Source organism: Manduca sexta, chromosome 9, assembly GCF_014839805.1.
Source record: "Manduca sexta isolate Smith_Timp_Sample1 chromosome 9, JHU_Msex_v1.0, whole genome shotgun sequence".
Taxonomy (NCBI): domain Eukaryota; kingdom Metazoa; phylum Arthropoda; class Insecta; order Lepidoptera; family Sphingidae; genus Manduca; species Manduca sexta.
This window is the reverse complement of record NC_051123.1, coordinates 4,820,943-4,844,787: the sequence shown is the minus strand read 5'-3', so window position 1 is coordinate 4,844,787 and position 23,845 is coordinate 4,820,943. Positions and strand designations below refer to the sequence as shown.

At 39.5% G+C, this 23,845-nt stretch overlaps 2 protein-coding genes across 5 annotated transcripts; one reads left to right on the top strand and one right to left on the bottom strand.

Moving 5' to 3' along the window:
- Window positions 1–236: 236 nt before the first annotated feature.
- On the top strand, window positions 237–17,849 carry LOC115443260 (RIMS-binding protein 2). 4 transcript variants are annotated; one of them, XM_037436673.1, is made up of 20 exons: window positions 237–320; window positions 1,200–1,409; window positions 1,654–1,852; window positions 2,039–2,950; window positions 3,022–3,142; window positions 3,224–3,401; window positions 3,509–3,641; window positions 4,242–4,453; window positions 4,592–4,810; window positions 4,930–5,127; window positions 5,691–5,885; window positions 6,045–6,302; window positions 8,324–8,413; window positions 9,201–9,413; window positions 9,565–9,798; window positions 10,011–10,238; window positions 11,252–11,411; window positions 12,506–12,691; window positions 13,721–13,794; window positions 14,935–17,849. In XM_037436673.1, exons 1-20 carry the CDS (start codon window positions 261–263, stop codon window positions 15,331–15,333), a joined length of 4,479 nt encoding a protein of 1,492 aa, XP_037292570.1. In that variant the 5' UTR covers window positions 237–260; the 3' UTR covers window positions 15,334–17,849. The 4 variants fall into 4 exon arrangements, with proteins under 4 accessions (XP_037292570.1, XP_037292573.1, XP_037292572.1 ...); XM_037436676.1 differs by lacking the exon at window positions 8,324–8,413 and having other exon boundaries at window positions 3,224–3,413; window positions 3,494–3,641; window positions 9,568–9,798; XM_037436675.1 differs by lacking the exon at window positions 8,324–8,413 and having other exon boundaries at window positions 3,224–3,413; window positions 3,494–3,641.
- A 2,578-nt stretch (window positions 17,850–20,427) lies between these two features.
- On the bottom strand, window positions 20,428–22,771 carry LOC115443309 (phospholipase A2-like). The gene is made up of 4 exons (XM_037436677.1): window positions 22,542–22,771; window positions 21,331–21,490; window positions 21,003–21,155; window positions 20,428–20,538 (listed from the first exon to the last, which is right to left on the bottom strand). The coding sequence occupies exons 1-4, from the start codon at window positions 22,714–22,716 to the stop codon at window positions 20,454–20,456; spliced, it is 573 nt and encodes a 190-aa protein (XP_037292574.1). The 5' UTR covers window positions 22,717–22,771; the 3' UTR covers window positions 20,428–20,453.
- Window positions 22,772–23,845: the final 1,074 nt, after the last annotated feature.

Genomic DNA, 23,845 nt, shown 5'->3' with positions numbered 1-23,845 from the left:
TTCTGAAGTTACGATAAAAGTTTTATAGAAATATAATATCTATCGCTCAGTACAAGGTTTGGGAAACTAGACTCTCCGCTAAGTAGTGTTATGATTAATGATTGTTTGGCCAGACTAGCACATATCGGCTTTTATCGGCTGACGTCAATGATGCTATGATCGTGTTTACTTACAGCCCGCGATCGATACCCATGAATTAGTTAGGTTCGACTTTCGACTTTTGTACCATTATTACTTTGGAAATTGATCGGTCAATAGTGATGTATCTAATTCACATTCGTTATTATAGTTGCTATATTTTAGTTGGATTAAAACTAAAGGTACGTAATAATGTCTAGTGTGTATGTATATCTTATGTTTTTTTATCTCGGATGAAATATTATTGAAAAGAAAGCATTGTGCGATATAGGTATTACAGAATGAAATAATTATACTCAACAAAAGTAAATATTGCATTCTCCATTCGTCCTTATACTGCCTTATAATTTGTGATGATACTGAAACTGACGTGGGTGGGTAAAATCGAATTGCGGATTCGTTGTATATATTATTGTTTTTTTAATTTTTATTTCAGGAGCTTAGTCGTAATTTCTCCATACTTCCGCTTTCACGAATGTTCACTCACTTTTCACTATGTCAATAATTAATTTAATTCTAGCCCCATCCGACGCAGGTACAGATAAAAAACTATGTATGATGCCCACATTGAAACCCAAATTATGAATTCTATTCCGCAGTGGTCTATATTTAAAGGGTTTAGGTAACACAAATTCTTTGTTACAATCTCACCAATCTACAATACAAAGGAGCTATGTTGTCACTTGTCAATTTACGTGGTTCTAAGGTCTACGTGGTGATACCATCTGACTCCTTCATATTGTATGAAAATAATATATGCGACATAATATATGTTAAGTGTAAGGCCGGTGGCTACTTAAAAAGGTATTTAAGTCGTACGTATAAAGTTGATTCTTATATGAATGGAGTTCACACTTTCAGTAGATTATTATTATTATCCATGTTCGTTATTTTATTGGCTTTTCTATGAATGTGAGGGGGGTGAAGTGCGTATACGTACGTGTTTTGACTACTCAATATTGGAAAACGTGTCTAAAGTGTGAACGGCTGACTTAAATCCTCTGAAACGGGTCTTTTTATGGTTATTGTATCTCCCGTGTTACCTATGTCTTTCTTTACAGAATATGAGTGGTTACGGTGCCGGAGGGCTGACTGGCAGCGGCGACACGGACGCGCTGTCGCGGCGGTTGCGCGATGCGGAGAGGGCGCGCGCGGATGCGGAGAGAGCGCATGCGGATGCGCTCGCTCAACTGCGGACGGCGCAGCGGACGCCCCTCGACTCACACAACGTCGAGCAGCTGCAGTCTAGGGTGCGGGAGTTGGAGAAAAAGGTACATAAAAAAGGGATATGCGGTAAAAAAATATTATATGTGGTTCGTGGTGCTATCTTCGTTTACCGAATGTTGAACGAAGGTTGGATTTGAATGGCAGTTTTCCGTCGGAGATTTAACGCATGAAGCCTGATAATAATGAAATTAAACATGGCTCCAATAAATGGGGTGGACTCAGTGGATTAACTATATAATGACTCGTCAACCACTGAATATAATACTAATATACTAATTCGTCTCACAGGCAGCTTTAGAAACTGTGCGATGCGAGGAGCTACAACTGGAGTTGTCGTCGGCTCTGCGGGCGCGGGGCACCTCCACATCAGCCACGTGGTCCACGCATTCTGCGCAGCCCGCGTCGGAGATCGAGCGCATCATGGCCAAGATCGAACAGGACAACCGCATCCTCGCCGAGTTAGAGCACACCAGGTCCACTACACACGGTAAGAATTACCACGAAAAGATGACTTTGTAATACCATTATTATCAGTTTTAATTTCCATTTCCTTTTAGAAGTTGAAGATTTATTATACAAATTAATTGTAACACTTTCTAACGGATTTTGAGTATGACCTATATGTGGAGCTCAACATAGATTGGCAAATGTTAAGGTTATTTTTTTTGTACAGGGATACAAACTAGTGGATCAAACCAGGCGCTGGGCGAGTTTCATTCTCCAACACCTTCACCCTTACCGCATTCGTACACGAGCGTGGCGGGACATGCGGCGATATGCCAGAGCAACACCATGCCGACGCTGTCCTCATTCCACGCCGCGGGCCAGTTTTCCGCTCCTAGCTCTAACACCGTTGCCTACTCCATGAGCGCGCACAACCCCACCTCCTACGCTAACCCTGTCTCTGCTTACTCCACTAGCTCTTACGGCCTGCAAAACACCCACCAGGTCACCTTCACCAACCCTGTCACTGCACCTCTCGTCAACAGCATCGGCCAAATCTCCAGCACTCTAGCAGGCCTGCAAAGCAACTTGCAGAACATCACCGGCAATGTATCAGCCATGAGTTTAGGCACAGGCCTCACCACGGCGGGCATGACGGGCACCTTGCCAGGGGCGGGACTGTCCAATTTGAACAATGTACAAACTAGTTTATCTGGAGGGCTGACGAGCACCCTCGGCGGGATTCAGTCGACGCTAACTGGAGGATTAGGAAACGCTCTGACCAATCTCACTGGTGGGACGCAACTCGTCCCGCTGAACACTAGTTTAACGGGCACAAGTGCGTATGGGACCGGTACTTATACTAATCCACTTCTTTCAACAAGTTTAGCGACAAATCCTATGAATATAAAACTCAAACCTCTAGACGAAATAGACCTGGGTCTAAGTAAATATGCAACGACAACGGCGGGCGTCGGTAGAGTAGCGACCCCGGTGACGCCGCACCAACCGTCGTGGGGCTTAGGATTAGATAGCCAATTCGGAACTGATAGACTAGGAGGCTTAGATACGGGATTCAGCCATGATCGGAATCAAAGAGCGTTGGTGCGGATGATGCCGAACCCTGGACTAGACATGGACGGTAAGTGACATCACAAATAAGGTAAAGTGTACGTTGATAGTAGAAGCTATATAGACTCTGAAATATTTTAGTTCGAAACACGCATTACATGAATGGAGGTGCACAACCTGAAATGCAGGTAGACATGTTGGATATTCCGGGTAAAGGCCGCTGCTGTGTCTATATCGCCCGGTTTTCTTATGATCCACCTGAGTAAGTCATTTAGCATATTGACTTCTTATATTATACGACGCCCTTTTTTTGATAACATTATTCACGAATATTCTTTTTCAGTATTGAGGGAACTGAAGGTGAATTATCGATTTCTGCTGGCGATTATTTACTAGTGTGGGGTCCGCTAGACCCGAATGCTGCTATGCTAGACGCCGAATTGCTTGATGGTCGTCGAGGCTTAGTGCCAGCTAATTTCGTGCAGAGACTGGTTGGAGAAGACCTTTTAGAATTCCATCAGGTATATGACAAAGTGTGTACATTGCACATAATATCAAAAATAAAATAACTGATACTACGGATTTATAAAACAAAAGTTGAGCGTAAGAAAAGTTTTCTGTTAAACAGGCTGTGGTGGCGACGCTGAGGGACGTGGATGAGTCTGCCACAACTGCTGTCAGTGACTTGTCCCTGAGTCGTGATGTGGCACGTCTGAGCGAGATGGCCGACATGAGCGAAGGCCCCGAAGATGACGACAACGGTATGCATACAGTTTTAACTACTTACACTAACCTTTTTAATCCACTTTCACAAATAACTAGAGAAAACGTGTACATTTTTAATAACTTATTTTGACAATCGCATGTGTTCTCCCTATACATACCATTTTGCATAACTAACATTCAGTACATTCAAACCATTAGTACAAACTACAACGCTTTCAGCTTAGTACAAATGATATAGCACCATATTACACATCATATTTTTAAGATGACATTATATATTTTGTAGCATCGTATCTGATATAATCAGCAGTATTTCTTAGTAGGCAACTGAGAATCTGTCTTGGCAATGTTTGGTTCGAACTCGAGATAGTGTCATTACAACTTTAGTTTCCTCAATTTTAACGTATGATCTAAGTAACTTCAAATATTCTTACTTATAAATTAAATGATGTATGTTTGAGGTAAATTTTAGATTCAAACACACATTGCCGGCAGCAGTCAGTTGTACATATGCATCAGCCAATACTTAGTTATGTATAGTTGTTCCTTCCTCCCGATCCCTTGGTTGGCTGCACGCTTCTTCACATAATCGCACTCCGCTGGCCGAATTCGAAACTCACGGACCTGAACGGCAGAGCTGTTTTTCTCGTCGCTAGTGCCCGCACCGAGGCAGTTGACCCTCGAGAGACAGTTGAACAAGTCAGTGCTGATCGGATGGACCGCGCCTGAGGGTGTCCAACAGGCGAATATAGACAGCTACCACGTGTATGTGGATTGTGTGCTCAAGACCACAGTTAAAGCTACGGAACGCACCCGCGCTCTTGTTGAGGGCGTAGATTCTAATCGAGTGAGTGTATTATTTATTTAAATTGCTTTGTTAAACGATGTTATTGATTTTCAATTTCACCTATTTTTCTATTTGCTTCGTGTCTATTCTTTAGTCGTATTCATTTGTCTTCTCTTATTATGTAAATTTGTTATAAAGGGTACTTTTTTAAAGCCCCATCGTATAAGTGTGCGTTCCGTCACGGCGTCGCGACGCACCTCCCGTGACGCGGCCTGCACCATGGTTATCGGCCGTGATACCGCAAACATGGGCCCCACGTGTGTCAGAGCTAGTGGCGTTACTTGCTCCCAAGCTGTCATCTCCTGGCTCCCGGCCAACTCCAACCACCAGCATGTCGTTTGTGTGAACAATGTTGAGGTCAGAGGCTTTATTTTTGAATCCATTAATTATAACTATACTGTGTAAGATTGTAATTATTTTGATTCGATTCTAATATTTTTTGAGAATAAGATAGATGAATAAGGCCACATTTTCAGGTTCGCACCGTAAAACCAGGAGTTTATCGACACACGATTACAGGACTCTCGCCTAGCACTCAGTACCGTGTAACCGTAAGAGCTAAACATTTGAGAGCAGGACCTCCATCTGGTATACCAATAGAGGAAGCTCCTGGAGCCTACACGGACTTCAGAACATTGCCGAAAGGTCTGCCTGACCCGCCCAACGAAATAATGGTAGGTGCAATAATCATAAGTAATGCGCATGTGGTGAACCCAGCATGCATATCCAAACTTTAACATTTCACTCACATTATCCCGATACTTCATGAAATATATTGTGAATACAAAATGACACTGTGAATACTGGAACTACTGAACATAGGATTGTAAAGTTATGCTTCCTCAAAACTTCAAAGAGATTTCAGCACGCGCACATTACGATAGCTTCCTAACGCTCCACAATGATTGTGACGAATCCCTACCGACTTACTCACAGAGACTGATACACCCCCGTTCCTTTCAAATAATATCACGACCTCAGAGCACACAGCACGCCCGAAATCTCGAGGAAGTCGCGTCAATCGCAACCATAAATCCAGCTCCAGGACTAAAATTATGTAAAGTGACCCAGCGCCCTCATCGCCTGATAGTTCATAGTTACCCAGCCGTGTGAGTCCCCCCTCGGTGTGGCTACTGCGACCCGGAGCACGGTTGCGAACTTTGTTTTGTCAAACCCAATTGGCTAGCGTGACGCACGTGTGGCTGGATTGTTGGTGGTGATTGGTGCGGTGTCGCAGGTGGAAGCGGGCCCGCAAGACGGCACTCTGCTGGTGACTTGGCAACCAGTGCTACGCCCCCCCGCCTCTGGGCCTGTCACTGGGTACGCTGTGTACGCCGACGGCAAGAAGGTGACCGACGTGGATTCCCCGACCGGTGACCACGCTCTCATCGACATTGGCAAACTGATCGGCCTCAATCCTAAATGTGTCACCGTAAGTATCGCTGTACGGAGCTTTATTGGCTATGTGAGCGCTACATTTAATAATAGTTTCGGACATGTCACCACTTTGGTAGATGTAAAGTTAATTTGAGTTTGTTAGAGAGTCTGTTATTTCGGGAGGTGCCTTTTCGATTTGGTTCTGTTTTTACAGGTTCGTACAAAATCAAGGGACAGCCAGTCCAGTGATAGCGCGCCTACGCCGATCCCACCTGCTGTGTTGCGTGGTGTAGTATCTAGAATTCCACGCGGGCCGGGTCCAGGGCCCGCTCAGCCTGGCCCGGGATACCAAAGAGGCGTTCAACGGCCTCCGCCGTACCAACAACAGCAACAAGTAATAGAGCACGACGAGAATCTATCTGATAAAGAGATATTCCCAACGGCCAACAGACACGACCAACAAGCCACTCAGGTGATCAATCAGTTCTTGTTTTTGCTATTGTTGTATTTACAAATTTCGTATTTATTGACCCCTTATTGTGCTGAGAAATTGAAATCATATCCATGATCTAAATAAGTCCATGATGGACAGTATTGCTCATGTTCTTCCCAAAGTAATATATTGAATTAGAATTGATACCTATGAACCTAAATTCTCGTACATTAACAGCTAAAATCTTGAAATGTCGATCGTAACCGCACTTTGTCATACGTACTTAATTGTTTTGCAAATCAATGTTGTATATTTTGTGTGTATCTTCGATTTCATTTCCTTTCCAATATTATGTATTTTATTACGAGCTTCACATTTTGATTTTCATTCTCTGATAATTTTCTTCGTCTGTGTCTTCTTAGCTATCATTATAATGATCAATGTCATATGCTCTTGTTTTGTGTGACGAATTATTTGTGTTCCAATTTGTGCCGTAATACTAACACAATTTGTTGTTTACTGTCCGTATCATGTTTATAAACCGTTCATATTTGCAATAAACATATATTTGGATAGTTCGTCACGCATCATCGGTGTTGCAAACTGCACTCTTTATACTATTTCCTGTGGTTCTGTCGCTGGCATCTTCTAAATGTCCAGTATTTAGTTCTCTGCCGAACGGTATCACGGCACGACCACGCGCGCCATCGACTCTAGCTATGCACTCGGCTCGATCGTTCAAAATTAAATGCATATTGCTTGCGACTAGATCAGTAGTCTCTAGTGCTATTGGCCGATACCCGATACAACGCACGACACCTTACATGAAATACTTACTGATGTTATTACAAATAAAGAGCTTGTACTTTGTGACACAGACATCGTCCATGTGAGCTCATGAGTTGTGATCATGCCACTAGTGTAACCTGACCTCCTCACATAACTTTACTATTATACACCTTTTCGTAGCCTACGAGCGGATTCGGCACAGGCCTACTAAAGAGTATATTCGACAAAATAACCCCTTCGGTAAGGAATTTTAACACGTCTTTTCATATATCTTCTTCTTTTTGTTTTTATCTGAAGTATATATACACGACTGATTTTCTTTAGCGTTTATCAATTTTATTTTATTTTGTGAGTGAATTTTGTTTGGGTGATTAGTTATGTAATAAGTTTTGTACGATTTAGTTTTATTTTCTTATATCACACAATGTGCCCGTATTCTAATAGTATGATGTACATTATACCGTAGACATATGATCAGCATATGGAGACGATATTTACTTTGAGTATGCTTTTATATTTATCTGACAGTAGAAGAGAACAATCGTAGAAAACGAGTACATGTTAGAGAAATGCATATTTATTTTTTTCTAAAGAAAATTTTCAAATAGCGAAAATACTTATGAACTTTATTCTATCTGAACATAGACAAAATTTTGATAAAAATCATAGCAGATATGAATAGAGTAGAAAATTCTCATTTTTTTTTTGAAACAACACTTTGGTATTCAAAATTAGAATTTAATTGTTAGTTTTATTTCGTATAGCCTTTGGTGATACAATGAAATTTCATAACTCATACATTCATGGTCATAATATCATACATACCTACATTAACCATAAACACTGATGTTAATACATCATAAACAAACCAAATGTTTGTACAATAAACTAAAGCGAAATAAAATTAAAGTCGCAAGTGCAATGTCGAAATCATTTACGTTACAGCCGAATGCTTTGAAGGCAGTGAACTTCCTATTTTCACTTCACCTTTTCTTATATGCGGCTTCATTGCTCTGTACAACCTTCTTCAAATATATCACTTCATATAAGCTTTACTATTTTGCTTTACTGTGGTAATATATTTAAAAATGCTTCTTAACAATGTTACAAGACAAATAGCGGCACTAAAAGAAGCAGCGATCACGCCATCAAGGATTGAATATGCCATATATATATCGACGTACATTTCATTCGTCAGCACGTTCACATTATTGAATATAAACATGTCTCGTTGGTAAATGCTGTAATGTAAAATGACCATGTGGTGTCAGCAATCGGGAATACCGGCCATCGAAATCACTAAAGAGGGCGCCGCGGAGCTGGCTAGCGAAGACGAGGAAGCGACGCGCCGCCGCCCGCAGGTCTGCGATCTCTCTAACTGTCATCGTTGTGCTGTCCATGTGCTAGCACTCACTGTACTTTCTCTATCGCAACTTTACCGTCCCGGATATGAGTTTCCACTTCTCGGTGTGTCTGTATTGTGACTTCACTATCTTCTTTGTTGTACGCCCCTACACACGCGACACCGGTCCACGCGTCCCTGTTAACTCCTGTATCTGACACATTGAGCACAAGGTCACGTGAAGAGCCCCTCGAATACAGATAGGCGATCCTCGCAGGGTAGGCCTCTCACAGAGCACTCGATACTGACACAGATCACTGAAGCATGACCGCGCGTGTCTGAATGATTGTTCCTGCATGTTGTCTTGGCTTTGACGCATAACTCATCACAGACCTAACACACCCGTCACACCTCAATGTCTCTATGTTAACAGTAAGTGTGGTGTAAAACAAAGGTAACGTGACTCGATCGAATATCAAGGTTATCTCCGAAATGAAGCTACTATTTTTATTAATATTATAACAAGCACTTTTGGAACTGTTATTGTTACGGTTATATATGCTGCAAATGACGTGATATCAAGTGTATACGCTGCACGCTAGCTTTCGTTATGCATGGGGGTTGTTAGCGCTACAGAGGAATGGTACCGTTTTGATATTGACGTCCGAAGATCAGGTAATATTTTTATCGCTTTGGATCGCAATGCCGCAAACGAAGATTATGGCTATGGGCTTATTATATTGCTGTCGGCTTTATTATGGAAAATCTAACCTTATTAATGTGTTGGTTCGTACGGACGTCAGCAGCAACCGTCCCAACCTGCGCAAGCGTCGCAGCCGCCATCGGGTCCGCAGTACCCGAGTACACCAGCCTACCATGGCACGCAGCAACCCCCCTATCCACAAGCCGGACAATTCCCAAGTAATCAGCCAAACCAGTACCCCAGCCAGCAGCCGCAGTACCAGAATCCGCCGCCGAGGAACCATCAAGAGAGAGGCCGCCCGCCGAACCCGCACCAGGTTATTATCTTTTAATTCTTTACAAACATTTTTGTAATCAATATATGCATGCAATATTTTAGATTTAATATCTGATCTAGTAACTTGGTGTTTAATGAATGCAGAACCCTATCTTCATTTTGGTTCATCAGTGATGTACTTTTGTCCCAAGAAGCAAGCCCAGCAAGGCATGCAGTACGCGGCCAGGGGCGCGGCCCCCGGAGGCCCTTCGGGCGGCGCGCCCCGCGGCCCCCCGCCTGGCTCCCGGCACGCAACCCAGGGCCATCCGCAGTCGAAGCGTTGCCGCTACTTCATCGCCCTCTTCGATTACGACCCAGCTACAATGAGTCCTAATCCTGAGAGCTGCGATGAAGAGCTGCCTTTTAGTGACGGGGACACTATTAAGGTATCATGGATCTCGTTCTTGCTCTAATATCATCTTACTATTAACTTTAACCATGATATCCTTGAAATTTACTGGTTTTCTGATACCTTCCTTAAACTATTACACATATAACATCATTCTAAATCATAAAATATTGTCAGTTTAATATCTAAGCTCCAGTATATGACAATAATACATCCTATGTCTTTTACTTACCAATTAATCTTATTTAGGTGTGGGGTGACAAAGACGCGGATGGCTTCTACTGGGGCGAGTGCCGCGGGCGGCGTGGGTACGTGCCTCACAACATGGTGATGGAGGTGTCTGAGCAGGAGGCTACGGGGCAGGTGGCGAAGCCCCGCGACCGCTGGACTGACGCGTACGCCAACCAACCTGTGCGCAGGATGGTCGCGCTCTACGACTACGACCCGCAGGAGCTGAGCCCTAATGTCGACGCCGACGTAAGTTACCACTATCTCTTTTTTTTAACCGTCATATTATGAAACATTATATGAATTCTAGGTTCATCATAAGGTTTCTTTGTAGGTACGTGTAGTCGTAGTGTACTGAATACTCAACTTGTAATCTTAAAGCAAGGGATATGTTGCGTCACCGAAATTGTACTAAAGTGGTTCTGGCATCTGAATGAGCCCTAGTTGATCAGAAACAAGGCTATTTAATGGAAGCGAGTTATATAATCATACGATAATCATTACTCACAAATCGTCTTATAGCAAGAATTCTAAACTAACTGCACTGTTGAATCTCTGAATTATACATTTAGGATGACAAATTTGGTCGCGAGAATCTCTTTATTGTAGATTTTGGTTTAATTTAGTCTTTATGTCCAGTCTATAAATATTAATACTAACTCTTGATGGTCTTTGCTTGAAAAATTTTATTTACTTAATTTTGTTATATTTTTCTGAACTATTAGAGAAGAATTTCAAACTTTAACCGAATTTTTTCATCAATAAATTTGTCATTACTTGCTTCGTAACCAGTTTCATATGCGTAATAATGCCAACAAACGCAGAAATGACGTATGAAATTAAGGTGGATCTATTGACGTCATCAAATTCTGCTCAAATAAAACCAGCAGTTGAATTGTCATAGAAGGAAGAGAAGCAATTTATTAATTACGTAACATTTGTTCTATTTCAAAACTCTTGGCAGGAAAATTTGCCTTGTTTATTTTTATTTATTTTGTGTTTAGGAAATACCAATACAAATTATAAAGCTTGCAGGAAGTCACATCTGCATAGAATTATATAAATATTGCCGGCAGTATAAACGCATCTAGAATATCTTGTATAAATATTGCTGCGAGAATCAGCTGGTTTAACCTTTGCATGAGGTCAATAACTTATATTTTCCTTAACGACATCAAAACTGTCCCCTAATCTCTTAATCTTTCCTCTAATACCCACCAAGCCGTCGAAGCAACATTATACAAATACATGCGCCATTGCAGGCTGAACTGAGTTTCCAAACTGGTCAGATAATCCACGTGTACGGTGAGATGGATGACGACGGCTTCTACATGGCCGAGATCGATGGAGTCCGTGGGCTGGTACCAAGTAACTTCCTCACGGACGCCAACGACCAGTACTCCACGGGTCAAAGTAGTCAAGGTAAGTAAATTGCTGTCTCGATCTGAAGGGTACTTCCAACTCCTCCCTATCTCTCGGATAATTTCGTTGCGGAATAATGACAAATTAGTTTTCTTTGAGACTCGCCGAGCTTCACTGCTCGGTGTCATAAAATGCGTGCCACTGCTGATCCTGGCTTACAGGAGTTGTAGTGGTGGTTGTGAGGGCGAGAAAGTCTCTCTAATCTGAAGAGTATGTAGATTTTATTATGGTCGTATGAAGAGTTGATTTAACTTCAATCGAAATATTATTTTTAAATTTAAAGTAAACTTTTAAGTTTTTTTTGTGCAGGCAAAAAAAAGATTGTTCAAGGCAAGAAAAGTTTAATGACCATTTGTAATTTTAAATTTGTTCAGTTACTCTTGTGGCTAACTATTTAAATCTGAATAATTTCTAGTAATTTTGGCATAATAAGAGTAAACGTTAATCAATCATTGTAGACCTAAGAAAAATAAAACGAAGTAAATTTATCAGCTACGCCTTATAGCTTATAAATTGTTACAGTAGATACAGTATCGTTAAAGTGTGCCAGTAATCCTGTTAGCATTGAACATTTTGATGTCACAGTTACGATTAGGTTTAGAGTTTTTCTGGAATTTAGCTGCATTTGATCACGTTCAGCAATAAAATTGATAGTTGACCTGTTCAAGCCGCACAAGGAAAGCAAAAGAGAAGAATAACGACACATAAATGGCAATCATATCTAAACGACAAATTTACCGAAAATTATTTATATACATATTTGTAATCGCTCGATTTTTCTGCGTCATTTGATCTATTAACTCGTCATTTCATTTACATTTAAACATAAATTCTGTCTGTATATTTTTAATGTCTTCTCTTCGACATACCCCTATTTGTTTGGCTTGTGTATTAATATAGCATTATACAACATTGTTATAAAAATAGCGAGCAAAGTAATATAGCCACCAAGAACTTGGAATTTCTCGCTTGAGATTGTATAATGCAGTTTTAATCATCATTATTGGATAAGGGTAGGGAGATATCCCTTGAATATTTTGAGTACTTTTGTAAGGATTATAAATACTTAGAGGTTTGCACGTATGTGGGTGCAGTTGGAGTGGCGGGTATGCGCGGACCAGGCGCGGGCGCCGGGCGTGGCCGGGGCATGGGTCCAGGGCCCGGGCCCGGACCCAGCATGGGGGCAGCGGGCCCCGCGCCCGGCCCAGGCGCTCGGGGCCCGCCGCCCCCGCCGCGGGACAACGTCGCGCCAGCGCCGCGCAACCATCACCGTAAAACAGGTGTGTTTCCACTCGAGAACCGATCCCCTCACCACTCTCCCGACCTCTCAATCTTTTATATATTTTATTTGTTAGCTGATAAATATAAGATAATATGGACCGGTTAATTTGATATTATCAATAGAACGCGTTCAAAAATTGTTAGTCTTCTAATCTTAAAGTAACATAACTACGAATTGCAAGGTCTTGAATTCTGTAAACAATGCTATTCCAATTAGTATATTCTATTGATAGAATCAGGTTGGCCGCGTCCCCTAATGTTTAGGTAAGTGTCGGCATCGACTGAACGCGATTCCGATCACCGAGAGCTTTGAGTGTTTCATGTTTGCACCTTGGACTTGCTATGTGGATACTGAGAGACGCTAGCTATTTCGCTCTGATACCCTCTATCATCTTTCCTGTACACTTGCGATTGCGACGGGACTTGCTGGCCGGTTTCTAAATTCTATACAAGTCGATGATTCCGTTTTGTTATCCACTATAGTTTTAAGATGTTCATTTGTATGTCGTGTACGGTGTAACTATGTTTTTGAACTTACACTACACACCAACAGATTAGATACAGAGACATGACGCCTTCAGTTTACGGTCCAGTGGTAGTAAAACGGAATAGTACTGCGAGTCCGGTTGCAATCTACGGAGCACAAAGACTCTTGGTGTACACTTTGCTAATAACACCATCTTGGATTACACAGTCACAGACATCGATTGTATATTGTATAACATGTATTTATGAACGCAAACGACACATGGACGACAGCGTCGCTTACCCACTACTAATGCAACGGCCCTTATTTTTATTTGGTCTATCCAATTCTCTATCCTATTTTTATTTATGTTTTTGCAACTCCTGATATGTTTATTTATGCGGAATAGTCTCACGCGTTGACGGTCGGCGGGTAGGCTGCTATGTACAAATACACGCAACATAAATTCGCACAGATTCCACGGTGTCCGTGAGGTGTGATCCAAGATTCAAGTGGTTGTCTGTGGTCACTATATATGTTGTGTGTATTGTCTGTTTGCTAGATGCCTGCCCTCTTCCCCCTTCTCAGTTAGACCACAACACATGCGCCAGTAATCCAGAACAGGCGAATTCTCAGGTAAAAAAAAACGTTTCTAATCGACCCACAAAAATACTGTTTCAAATATACTATGCAACTATACTAGTCGTTATTATGTTCAACTATCACTTCATACCTTTAGATTATTTTTTTCACTGTTTACTTTCTTCATTATTTTCTATATTTATATTACTTTTCATGAGTGCGCCCAGTGTACGGAGGGCGGCTGGTAGTGGAACTGTCACTGTCGCGTTCCCTTGGTCCATTAGAACGTGCGGGGTGGACGTCATGGGTTCCATGATACTGTTCGTACACGTCATTAGCTGTCATGTCATATACTGGACCAGATACAGATACTAGTACAGAACATACACTGGCGTATACTTCACTCACATAAGATATACCATAACCCATTCACTTGCGGCCACAGCGTGTTCAGAGGCTGGGAGTGGTCGTGTTACCACACGATTACTCGGCACGCGCAGCTGGTGTCACACGCGGGAGCGCAATAAAACAAACAGCATTCGTTCTCCCTCTGTGTAATCGGATAGTAATGTCTGTGATCGAACGCTTATTGTCGTAGTTTCAAAGCATGATCTGTGGTCTGGTTGACGTCACGTATACATTTTTATTGTTGTTGATTTTCACGAAATTAGGAACTGTGTTACTTACATCACTTGCTTGGCCTGCATGAGATATGACTGCATGCATCTCGATATTGTTTTATTTGGAAATACTTAACGATGTTAAAATAGGATTACAAATGTACGATTATGATTGATTCTAGTAAACTTTAGTACAATACCTAAAGATAGTATAAATATCTGAATATTTCTATTTTTCAAGGATAAATTGATTCAATTTCTATAGCGAGTTTGTCATCAAGTTATTCATTTTTATTAATCACAAAGAGTGTCATTACATTACCTCCGTAGTAATAAATTTGAATGAAGTTTCATTTTATGATTTTTGATGACTTCACTTAAACAATTGAAAGCACACTTCCGATTTTGTATGTTTTTGAGATTTCTCAACAGATTGATGATTTATTTGGTTCGAAATAAAGTAAAAAGGATTAGTGCACGTGGCACGTCAACAATTATAAATTTTGACTATTGCCAAACTTAAAATTTATGTAAAATACGAAAGGATGTCGGTGTAATGTAAGTTTGGCGGCAGGCGAGGGCGAGAGGCGCGGCGAGCGGGCAACAAGCGAGCACGATCGCGCGCACGAGCGCTGGTAACGCGAGCACTCCCACGGCGCAGTCGCCCGGCACCGCGCCCGGGGCTGGCTCGGCAGGCGGCGCGGCGGGCGGCGCGACAGCAGGCACACCGCTGGGAAGCACGGGCGGTGCGAGCGGCGCAACGACGGGCGGCGCGGCAGCCCCGTCCCCCGCCCGTCGCGCTGGGCCCGCCGTCGTGCCCGCGCCGTCTGCGCAGCCGCTCACGCCGGTGCAGCCGCCCACCTCGCAGCCTAACCTCATGCAGAAGTTCTCCGAGATCACGGCGCCCGGTGGTGACATCCTCAGCAAGGGCAAGGAGCTGATCTTCATGAAGTTCGGCCTCGGCGGCAAATAATGTCGGCATTTGGGGCGGTGCTTGGGGCGGCGCGGGGGCGGCGGGACGCTCCAGCTGCGGCTCCGCGTGCGGCCCGGGCAGGCGGTCTGTGGTTTGGTTCTGGATGTAGGCCGCGAGGGTAGCGGAGATTGTAAATAGTAATTCAATAAACGCACAGTCTAGTGAATATTTGAGCATTAGTGCTGTCTGGTACTCGGTAGCATCCACGGTTGGAGTTGTGACTCTGTTAGTCGTGTGTCTGACGCTTCTCTCTCGGACTCTCGCCCGTTTGTTGTTTGTTAGGTTAGACTACGGTATGGAGTGAATTGTTTACGCGTTCGTAGAGTTTAACCCGAATCATTTTTATGTGTGGGTATACATGTACATTGTGGTAATACCGCCTAGCTGTTACTTCACAATACTTGTGGCATAGTCGTTGTGATTTTCTACTTACGTTTTCGATCGCTAGCTGTGAGTTACCCCGAACGATAAGTAGATCTAATGTTATACATTCCTTCCTCCGTTTATTTTATATTATATAGTGTATTTGAATGTTTAAAACACTTTATCTAACCTATTATAGATGTTGAACTTCTGTGAGTTGTGTAACGCTCTGTTACTACCGTCCTATTGACCAATAATTTTGTTGATAATTTAATTTTTAATACATCCTGATGAACGATAGTGCATGATCATGCGTGTACATAGTACTCGTGCATACATTTACATAGCGAGCAGTGTCGCCGCGCAGTCGCCGCGCCGGCGCGATGCGCGGTCCCAACGAATTGTATATCTGTTCGTAGAGTAATACATATACAAGCATAAACCCATTATATAGGGCAATATCAGTTGATTACTGTATGACGTTATTGTAAATTTTTGAAATATAATGTATAGGCTGCCACGTTGCCAGTATCCCGAAATACCAAGCTTGTAATTCAGTGTAATAATTTAAATAAGAGTTGATGTATAAGCGCATTGGATTTACATGCTGATCTTTTTAATATTCTCGAATAATAAATAATATTCTGTGATAGTAGAAGTGATACCATCTACATTCTTAAATTATAATATAACTGCGTCATTGTCAGAGCTCGTGTTTATTGAACAAGTCTTCATTGTCGTATCGAGGTTCCTTCGCCGCGGAGTTACTATCCAGTATCCACTCCAGTATCCACGGATCTGTTGGACAACTCGCAACTAACAACTAACAACCAGTCGCTGATGGATGTAACTTCATTGTCACTCATCTATACATTATACGATTGTTTGTGACGCCTTCGCTGTCCTAACACACGCCATTTAAGATGTTTATACAAACGAAAATATTTTCATTAATGGTAAAGTAATTATCTGCAGATAAGGCTAACGTCGTATGAAACCGACATAAGACTGCTTGCATGGAAATATTAAGTTTACTGTGATTGTTTAAAGTTTATATACTTCTTTATAACATAACTTATCGGTTCTATATTAATGAAACTTAATATAACGTTTCATACTTTAAAAAGAATAAAGTACTGAATATTAAGTAGCAACGACCTTCCCGAGGGCTCGTCTGAGCGCGGGGGTGCGCAGGCGCATGGTGGCGCATGGTGGCGCATGGTGGCGCACGGGAGCGGGCGTGCTGCTACAGCGGAGATGGTTTATAATGATGTTCTGATTGTTATGTACATACTCGTATGGGGTAAGGTCGGTGGGCTGTAGGCTACTTCGAGATTGCTCACTTCGTACAAGGGATTCTCTATAAGTCCTTTATATTGCTTCGTATCTATCCAATACATTGGCTCGTGTATCTTCTCGTAACCTTTCACATGATATCCGCTTGCGATTCGTAATGTTAAGCGTTAATATTATATCCCCACTGTTTATTCCTAAATTCCAATTGGTTGTAAATAGTGCCGCGCTGGATACGTATATTTTAGCTAAGCACCGCTACATATCTACATAATATATGACATGTATTTGCAAATTTTTCTATCATTAATATTATCTAGCGTTATTTCTAACACGTTCGAAATGTTCACTTGTTTATACATTGTTATAAAATGTGTATTGACTATTGATATCTGTCACGGCGTACTGCGGGGCGCGCGGCGCACTCACTACGCCCTGCGCAGTACGCTACGCAGTGCGCACGCGCATCAAGTACGTTCTCGCGGTACGCTCGTGTCTTTATATACGGGATTATATGAATTATGTATATTAATCGTGCAGCCATGTATGCATAATTTAATATAAAGAGTTGTATATTACATATATATTTAATGATGAATTATGGCGACACTATATAACGGATAAATCTTTAAAAATGTACCAATGACATATGCTGATACAAAATAAATAATACGAATGCCGCTTCTTTATTTATTGTATTTTTACCTATTTATAATCGTATTTAAATATTCACTTTTATAATCATTATGACACTATATTTATTATGTGTATCGCTAAAGTTATTATTTCGATTTATATCAATTAGGTACAAAGCAATCTCTCTTGACAATAAATAGAAAACCGTCTTATATGTGAATAAATTGTTTTCTGGCGTATTTATTTTGCGTTGCCCTTTATTCCAGTAGAGAATAGGCACTTCTAGCATATTCACGCTAGGGTATGGTGGAGCAATAAAGAACTTCAGCAGACGACACCTAAACGTCTTTAAAATCATAAATAACATGAATTTATACACAAAACTGATCTAATAGTTAGATACAAAGACATTAAAATAGTATATATAGTTATTGACGGGATAGCAGGAACAAATTTGTGCTCCAAAAGTTATTATCAATTGGTAATAAGTCCATGTATCATTTGAAAAGTTCGTATGTTAAAACATTATTTATTTATTTATTTATAAAGATACACTAAACAGATTACTGACAATAATTATCTAAATTACATTACAGTGGAACAAATGGCTAGTCAGAATCCAAATAGAAGTGTATACAACTAATTCAAATTAGGTGACACGTACATGAATAAAATATTTACACAAAATATGCTAATATGCCCATTAAAAACGAGCTAATCACGATATTGAAAGTAATGCAATATTTTACCTTGGTCTTTTGCTATTTCATGGTAGATAGAGTAACCATCGCATGAGCGCTAAAATTTTGTATGACAATCACCCCAATGTCCACTCTATATAATCTTAGAACTCTGTGATTAAATACGACAGTCTTGTATTTATCACAATCTTCTGGTCTTTCGGTATTAAAAAAGGTATTTGCGTCGCCTCCATGACCACTTAATCCGCAGTCAGAAAAATATTGAAAGCATTTATTGCACGGCACAAATTGAGTACACACTAGATAAGACTTAATCAAAGGAATAACGTATAGTATGGCTGGAAAAAAACATCTAATTCGTAAATTCATTAATTCAGAAACTGCCCCTTACATTTGAACCTAACCCCCTTATAGATTGTGAGATCTTTTATTTGATACATATACGTCGATGAAGTTTTAACTATGAAATTATATTTCTTATACTTTATATACCACATTTCATTTTAACTAAGCCGAATTGCTTTACTTCCTAATACTTAACAGTATTTAAATTCTAAACAAGCATATTAAAACTTAAACGGTTGCTGGGCAATACAAATTGTGTGTAGCCAACGGGAGATAGCTTGAAATGTAGAACCGAATATTGTTGTGGTATAGCGAATCTCTCATTGTTTTTATAACGGCGGCATGACACAGATTCAAATATAACAAGCATGACAGTAAGTGACAAAACACACAAAAAAAATGGCACCATACTATAAGGAAAGTATAAAAATTGAACTGATTTGAATCTTCTGGCAAATTCACTATTAACTCTGGCTGGCATTTTTCTTTAGTTATCGTAATATAGCGTATTAATCAAGCCAGATCCATTTCAGTGTTTGTTATTTTAAGTTCTGTGTTACATTGTATATGAGGAAACACGGCGTTTGCCGTTAGAGCGACCTTCCTTGTCATCAAAATAAAGAAGAGTGTGGTTTGAGAAGTTCCATAATAAAATCTGTGATAAACAATGAGGCAAAAGACGCCTTCTATCATATTGCAATAGGTAAAATAAAACAATGAATGCCTTAAAATTAATTTATTTCTGTAGAGGTAATGCCTACGCTTAATATTAAATGATTAATTAAAATAAAATACATTACTCTTAATTAAATGAATACGTATTTATAGGCGGTATTAAATAAATAGCAATACATGATTTCTATTTTTTTTCTAATGCAATACGTTAAATATCAAATACTTAAATTAAAATAAAATACATTACTCTTAACTAAATGAATACTTATTTGTAGGCGGTATCAAATAAATAGCAATACATGATTTCTATTTTTTTTAAATGCAATACGTTAAATATCAAATACTTAAATTAAAATAAAATACATTACTCTTAACTAAATGAACACTTATTTGTAGGCGGTATTAAATAAATAGCAATACATGATTTCTATTTTTTTTTTAATGCAATACGTTAAATATCAAATACTTAAATTAAAATAAAATACATTACTCTTATCTAAATGAACACGTATTTGTAGGCGGTATCAAATAAATAGCTATATATGATTTTTGTCATGAATATAAAATACTTTAGGAAGCTACTCACAGATGCAAGTTGCATTAAATAAAGGGATCTCTATTAATTTCATAACAAAAAGTACCTATTATTTTTCGTAATTTCAATCTTCCAATAAAATAATCATAATAAATGCTACTTATTACTAATGTTTTGGTTAGGTACACATATCAATGGCTTTTATAAAATATTCTTAGGTTAAAATATAAATATTGGCAATTAGGAATTATTAAATACCTTCTATAACTATACTACATTATAATAGGTACTATAATGAACACAGTCTTCAAAGATTAAGTATCAATAAAATTATGTTAATAGTACAACTATCAAATCTATAGGCACAAAATCTTAATAATCTTTATAACCTAACTTAGCCAACCGTTTTGAGATCAAAATTAGTAATATTAATTAAAACTTAATTAAATAGTAAATAAATTAATGAAAACAGTTTCACAATAGATGTAAAAGTAAGATTGATTTGTAACACAAGGTTTATAGTGAGTGATAAAACTATTGTTTGTGAAGTATGAATTGTTAAAGTATGGTGTTTAGAAGTTGTTGACGTCGAACCACTGGTACAGCTTGTCAGCTGTGGTGTTGAACAAATACTCCACACATTTCCTTTTGAACCATCTGAAATCAACGGAAATATTATCATAAATTATCTAATTCTATGTATTTATAAAAACATTCTTACACATACACACACACACATGCAATTTACCTAAAAGCGCAACTGTTGTACCCACTTTCCCGCTATCTGTATTTAGTCTGATGATGGACGAGCCTATCGCCATATCGGGGAAAAATCCCAGACTCTGGGCTGATACCAGAAAAATCCAATATCACTGCCCGACCTGGGTATCGAACCCGTGACCCAGCACTGTAGTTGTACCGTAATACAATTACGCCGAGGCAGTCATTAGTCATCATAGACATATATACATAAAAATATCCTAATAAAACCTACTTGAGGAAAAAAGTCTCATCTTTTTATACTAATAATGAATAATGCATATTCTGATCAGTATTACGCAGTATCAATATTAATCATTGTTGAATAATTTGATTAAAATGAATCAGAATTGTAGGCTTACCCGCCGTAAGATTTGCACCCGATGACGGGGTAGTCCTCCCTATAACACTTGGTCCCCAGAGCGTTGAAATAGATTTTTCCGATCCTTTTCGCCACTCGACTATTTGCAGCACGAAGGCACAGACGGAATTTCTCGTCACACTCGCAGTTCAATCTGTTAAAACAATTAAAGATATTTATAAAACATGTCAACAGTAGATAAACAAACCTTTATGCAGATAGAACTGTGCTTTACATGTATATCAATGCAAAAGTTTTTGAAGAAGATATTTGAAATGTATAAATTATTCAAGAATTTTCTTCTTATATTTTGTATGGTATTGACGTACCTGGTGTAGAAGGCTGGGTTGGTGAGGTTGTATTTGGTCTCCTTGCCGAGGATGAGGTCTGAGCAGTGGTCATGGTCCCTGCAGCACATGTCGGTCTCCCTGGCCGAGCCGAGGTCGTCATAGTTGTCAGCGACGTCGCCGGTTCCGCACCATTTCGTACCTGCAATTGTTAAAGTATGTTAGATATTGCTGTTATAAATGTATTAAATATAAATCCAATTTCAATTTGTTGTGATTGGCTGTTACATATTAATAGAAAATCCGTTCAAGTTTGAAAGAATGAAGTTGTCACATTTGCTTCTAAATAATGTTTTAAGCCTGTTTAACATGTATGCATCGATTCGTATTATCAATAGTATTAAAGTTATTATACTAAGTAATGATTTTTATTTACACAATCAATTTAAATAAAGACTTCTAGGCGTCACCTACATTATAAGTATACCTAAATATGTGTTATAAACTAAAATGAACAATGAATACAAAGTGCAAGAGGCTAGTTGCAACACACTCATTACTTTGTTTTGTACTTTACCGTAAAATGCAGTAAACCACTGTACGAAAAATTGTTTAAATAAATTTCTTTCTTTCTTTCTAGTTCAACCGTTCAAGCGAAGATGTAGACTGAATTTTGTTATGTAAACACCTCTCTAGGCTATTAATCCTAGCCAATAATATACATCACAAATTTTCTAGAATTAATTAAATTCCGCAAATAGGGTCTAGACCTAAGACTCCATTTAGAATCTGTTAAAGATCTAGTCTTAGTATAAATTCTAGACTATAATCCAGAATTTGCATTTCGAACTTTTCCTAGGGAGTGACATTTAAATTTTGAAAAGACCCCTTGAATAAATAGACAAAAAAGCCTTTTCCTGAGTTATGCATTGGGGATTCTTGGATTCAATGCATCGAATTTCTTGATATTATTATTGAAGATCGTCTCTATACAAAATTAAAACCGCCTTATTGACCATAGGACTAGAGACTTAAAAAGATGACTCTATCATAATTTACATCATCATCATCAGCTACATAAAGTCTACTGCTGAACATAGGCCTCCCCCAAAGATTTCCAGACAGACCTGTCAAAAGCGGCCTGCATTTAGCGTGTTCCTGCGACTTCTATCTAGTCGTCTGCCTACCTTGCAGGTGGACGTCCAACGCTGCGCTTGCCAATTACAATTGTGATTTATAAAAATCGTAAATACCTGGGAAGATTAGATGGAACTTCTGTCGAGCCACCTCCTCACTATTGATATCCTCTACATCTTCATCGAGAGTGCAGGTGTTCGGAGCTGATTCCTCATGGTCGGTCATCACCCAACATCTGTAGGAGCCGAACAGCACCACAAAAAAGAAGAAAAACTCAGCTACTTTACACATGATTTCTTTTATAGTCCAAATAACGGAAGAATTTAATAAATGTTATTAGATCGAGTGATTCGAACTGACTAATTCTCTATGATCGTTTTTCACTATATATAGTAAATTTTGTTCGGGTTTGTTTGAGGAAGGTTGTGGTTTTAGTGGCTTGGGGAGGAGCAGCCGGTTACTGTGTTAAGCGACAGCGGAATTGGAAATCACATGGATTATCCTTTTAAGTTTTGTATATTAAAATAATATTTTTTTGTGAAATATTGTTGTGTTTCTTATCATGTATAATTCATTGAACCCATTCCAACGAAAGAAGGCAAATACATATTATATTATAGACTTTATCCTTAATGAAAACACATGCTATTTTGTCCTGTGGCACAACTTATAATGTTTTTAAGATTTTTTTGTTTTAATATAGATCATTTAGTAATAAGACTGTGATGATTATAGTAAGGAAATCTCCCATTAAAAAAAAAAAAACAAAATAGTGTTCATAAAATAATGCATAAAAAGAGATTTCATCCGCTTCGCTTATGACAATAGAACTTTATTAAAGAGCGAAAAAGGAAAAAGATGTGTAATACCATTTCCTTTACGTATGCGACGTCACAATATCGGGGCAAGTCGAAAACAATTAGCAACGTCATAATAAGCTTTGTTAGAAATTCCGTGGACTCATTTCTTTGACTAACTTAAACGTTTTTCGTTAGTAGATATTCTGTAGATATATTTGTCTAAACCATTATAGGCTATCCTGATCAATATATCGTATTACACCATGTTTTAGGGTTTCATATTTGGCCATTAAGAGTTGGAAGCTCAAACACCTCGATCTTAACCCTCATCCCTTACGGCCGGCAGGCTATGATTCCTTAGATATTGTGGGTGTGTGGTGGTATTTGGAAACCCCTTAGGGCCAGGTACCTACCCATCGGCACATGCTGATACGAGCGATGATCGATACCTCAGCTGTAAGTTCCATAATGGGATATTTTTGTGAAACCTAAATAATAAATATGTTCTGGGACCGTAGCTGAGGTGCCTCTCTACAATCATTAACGCTAATGAAGAACAAAAATATGAAAAGGAATGACATATCGTTACGATAAATCTGTCGTTAGAATATGTCATTCCC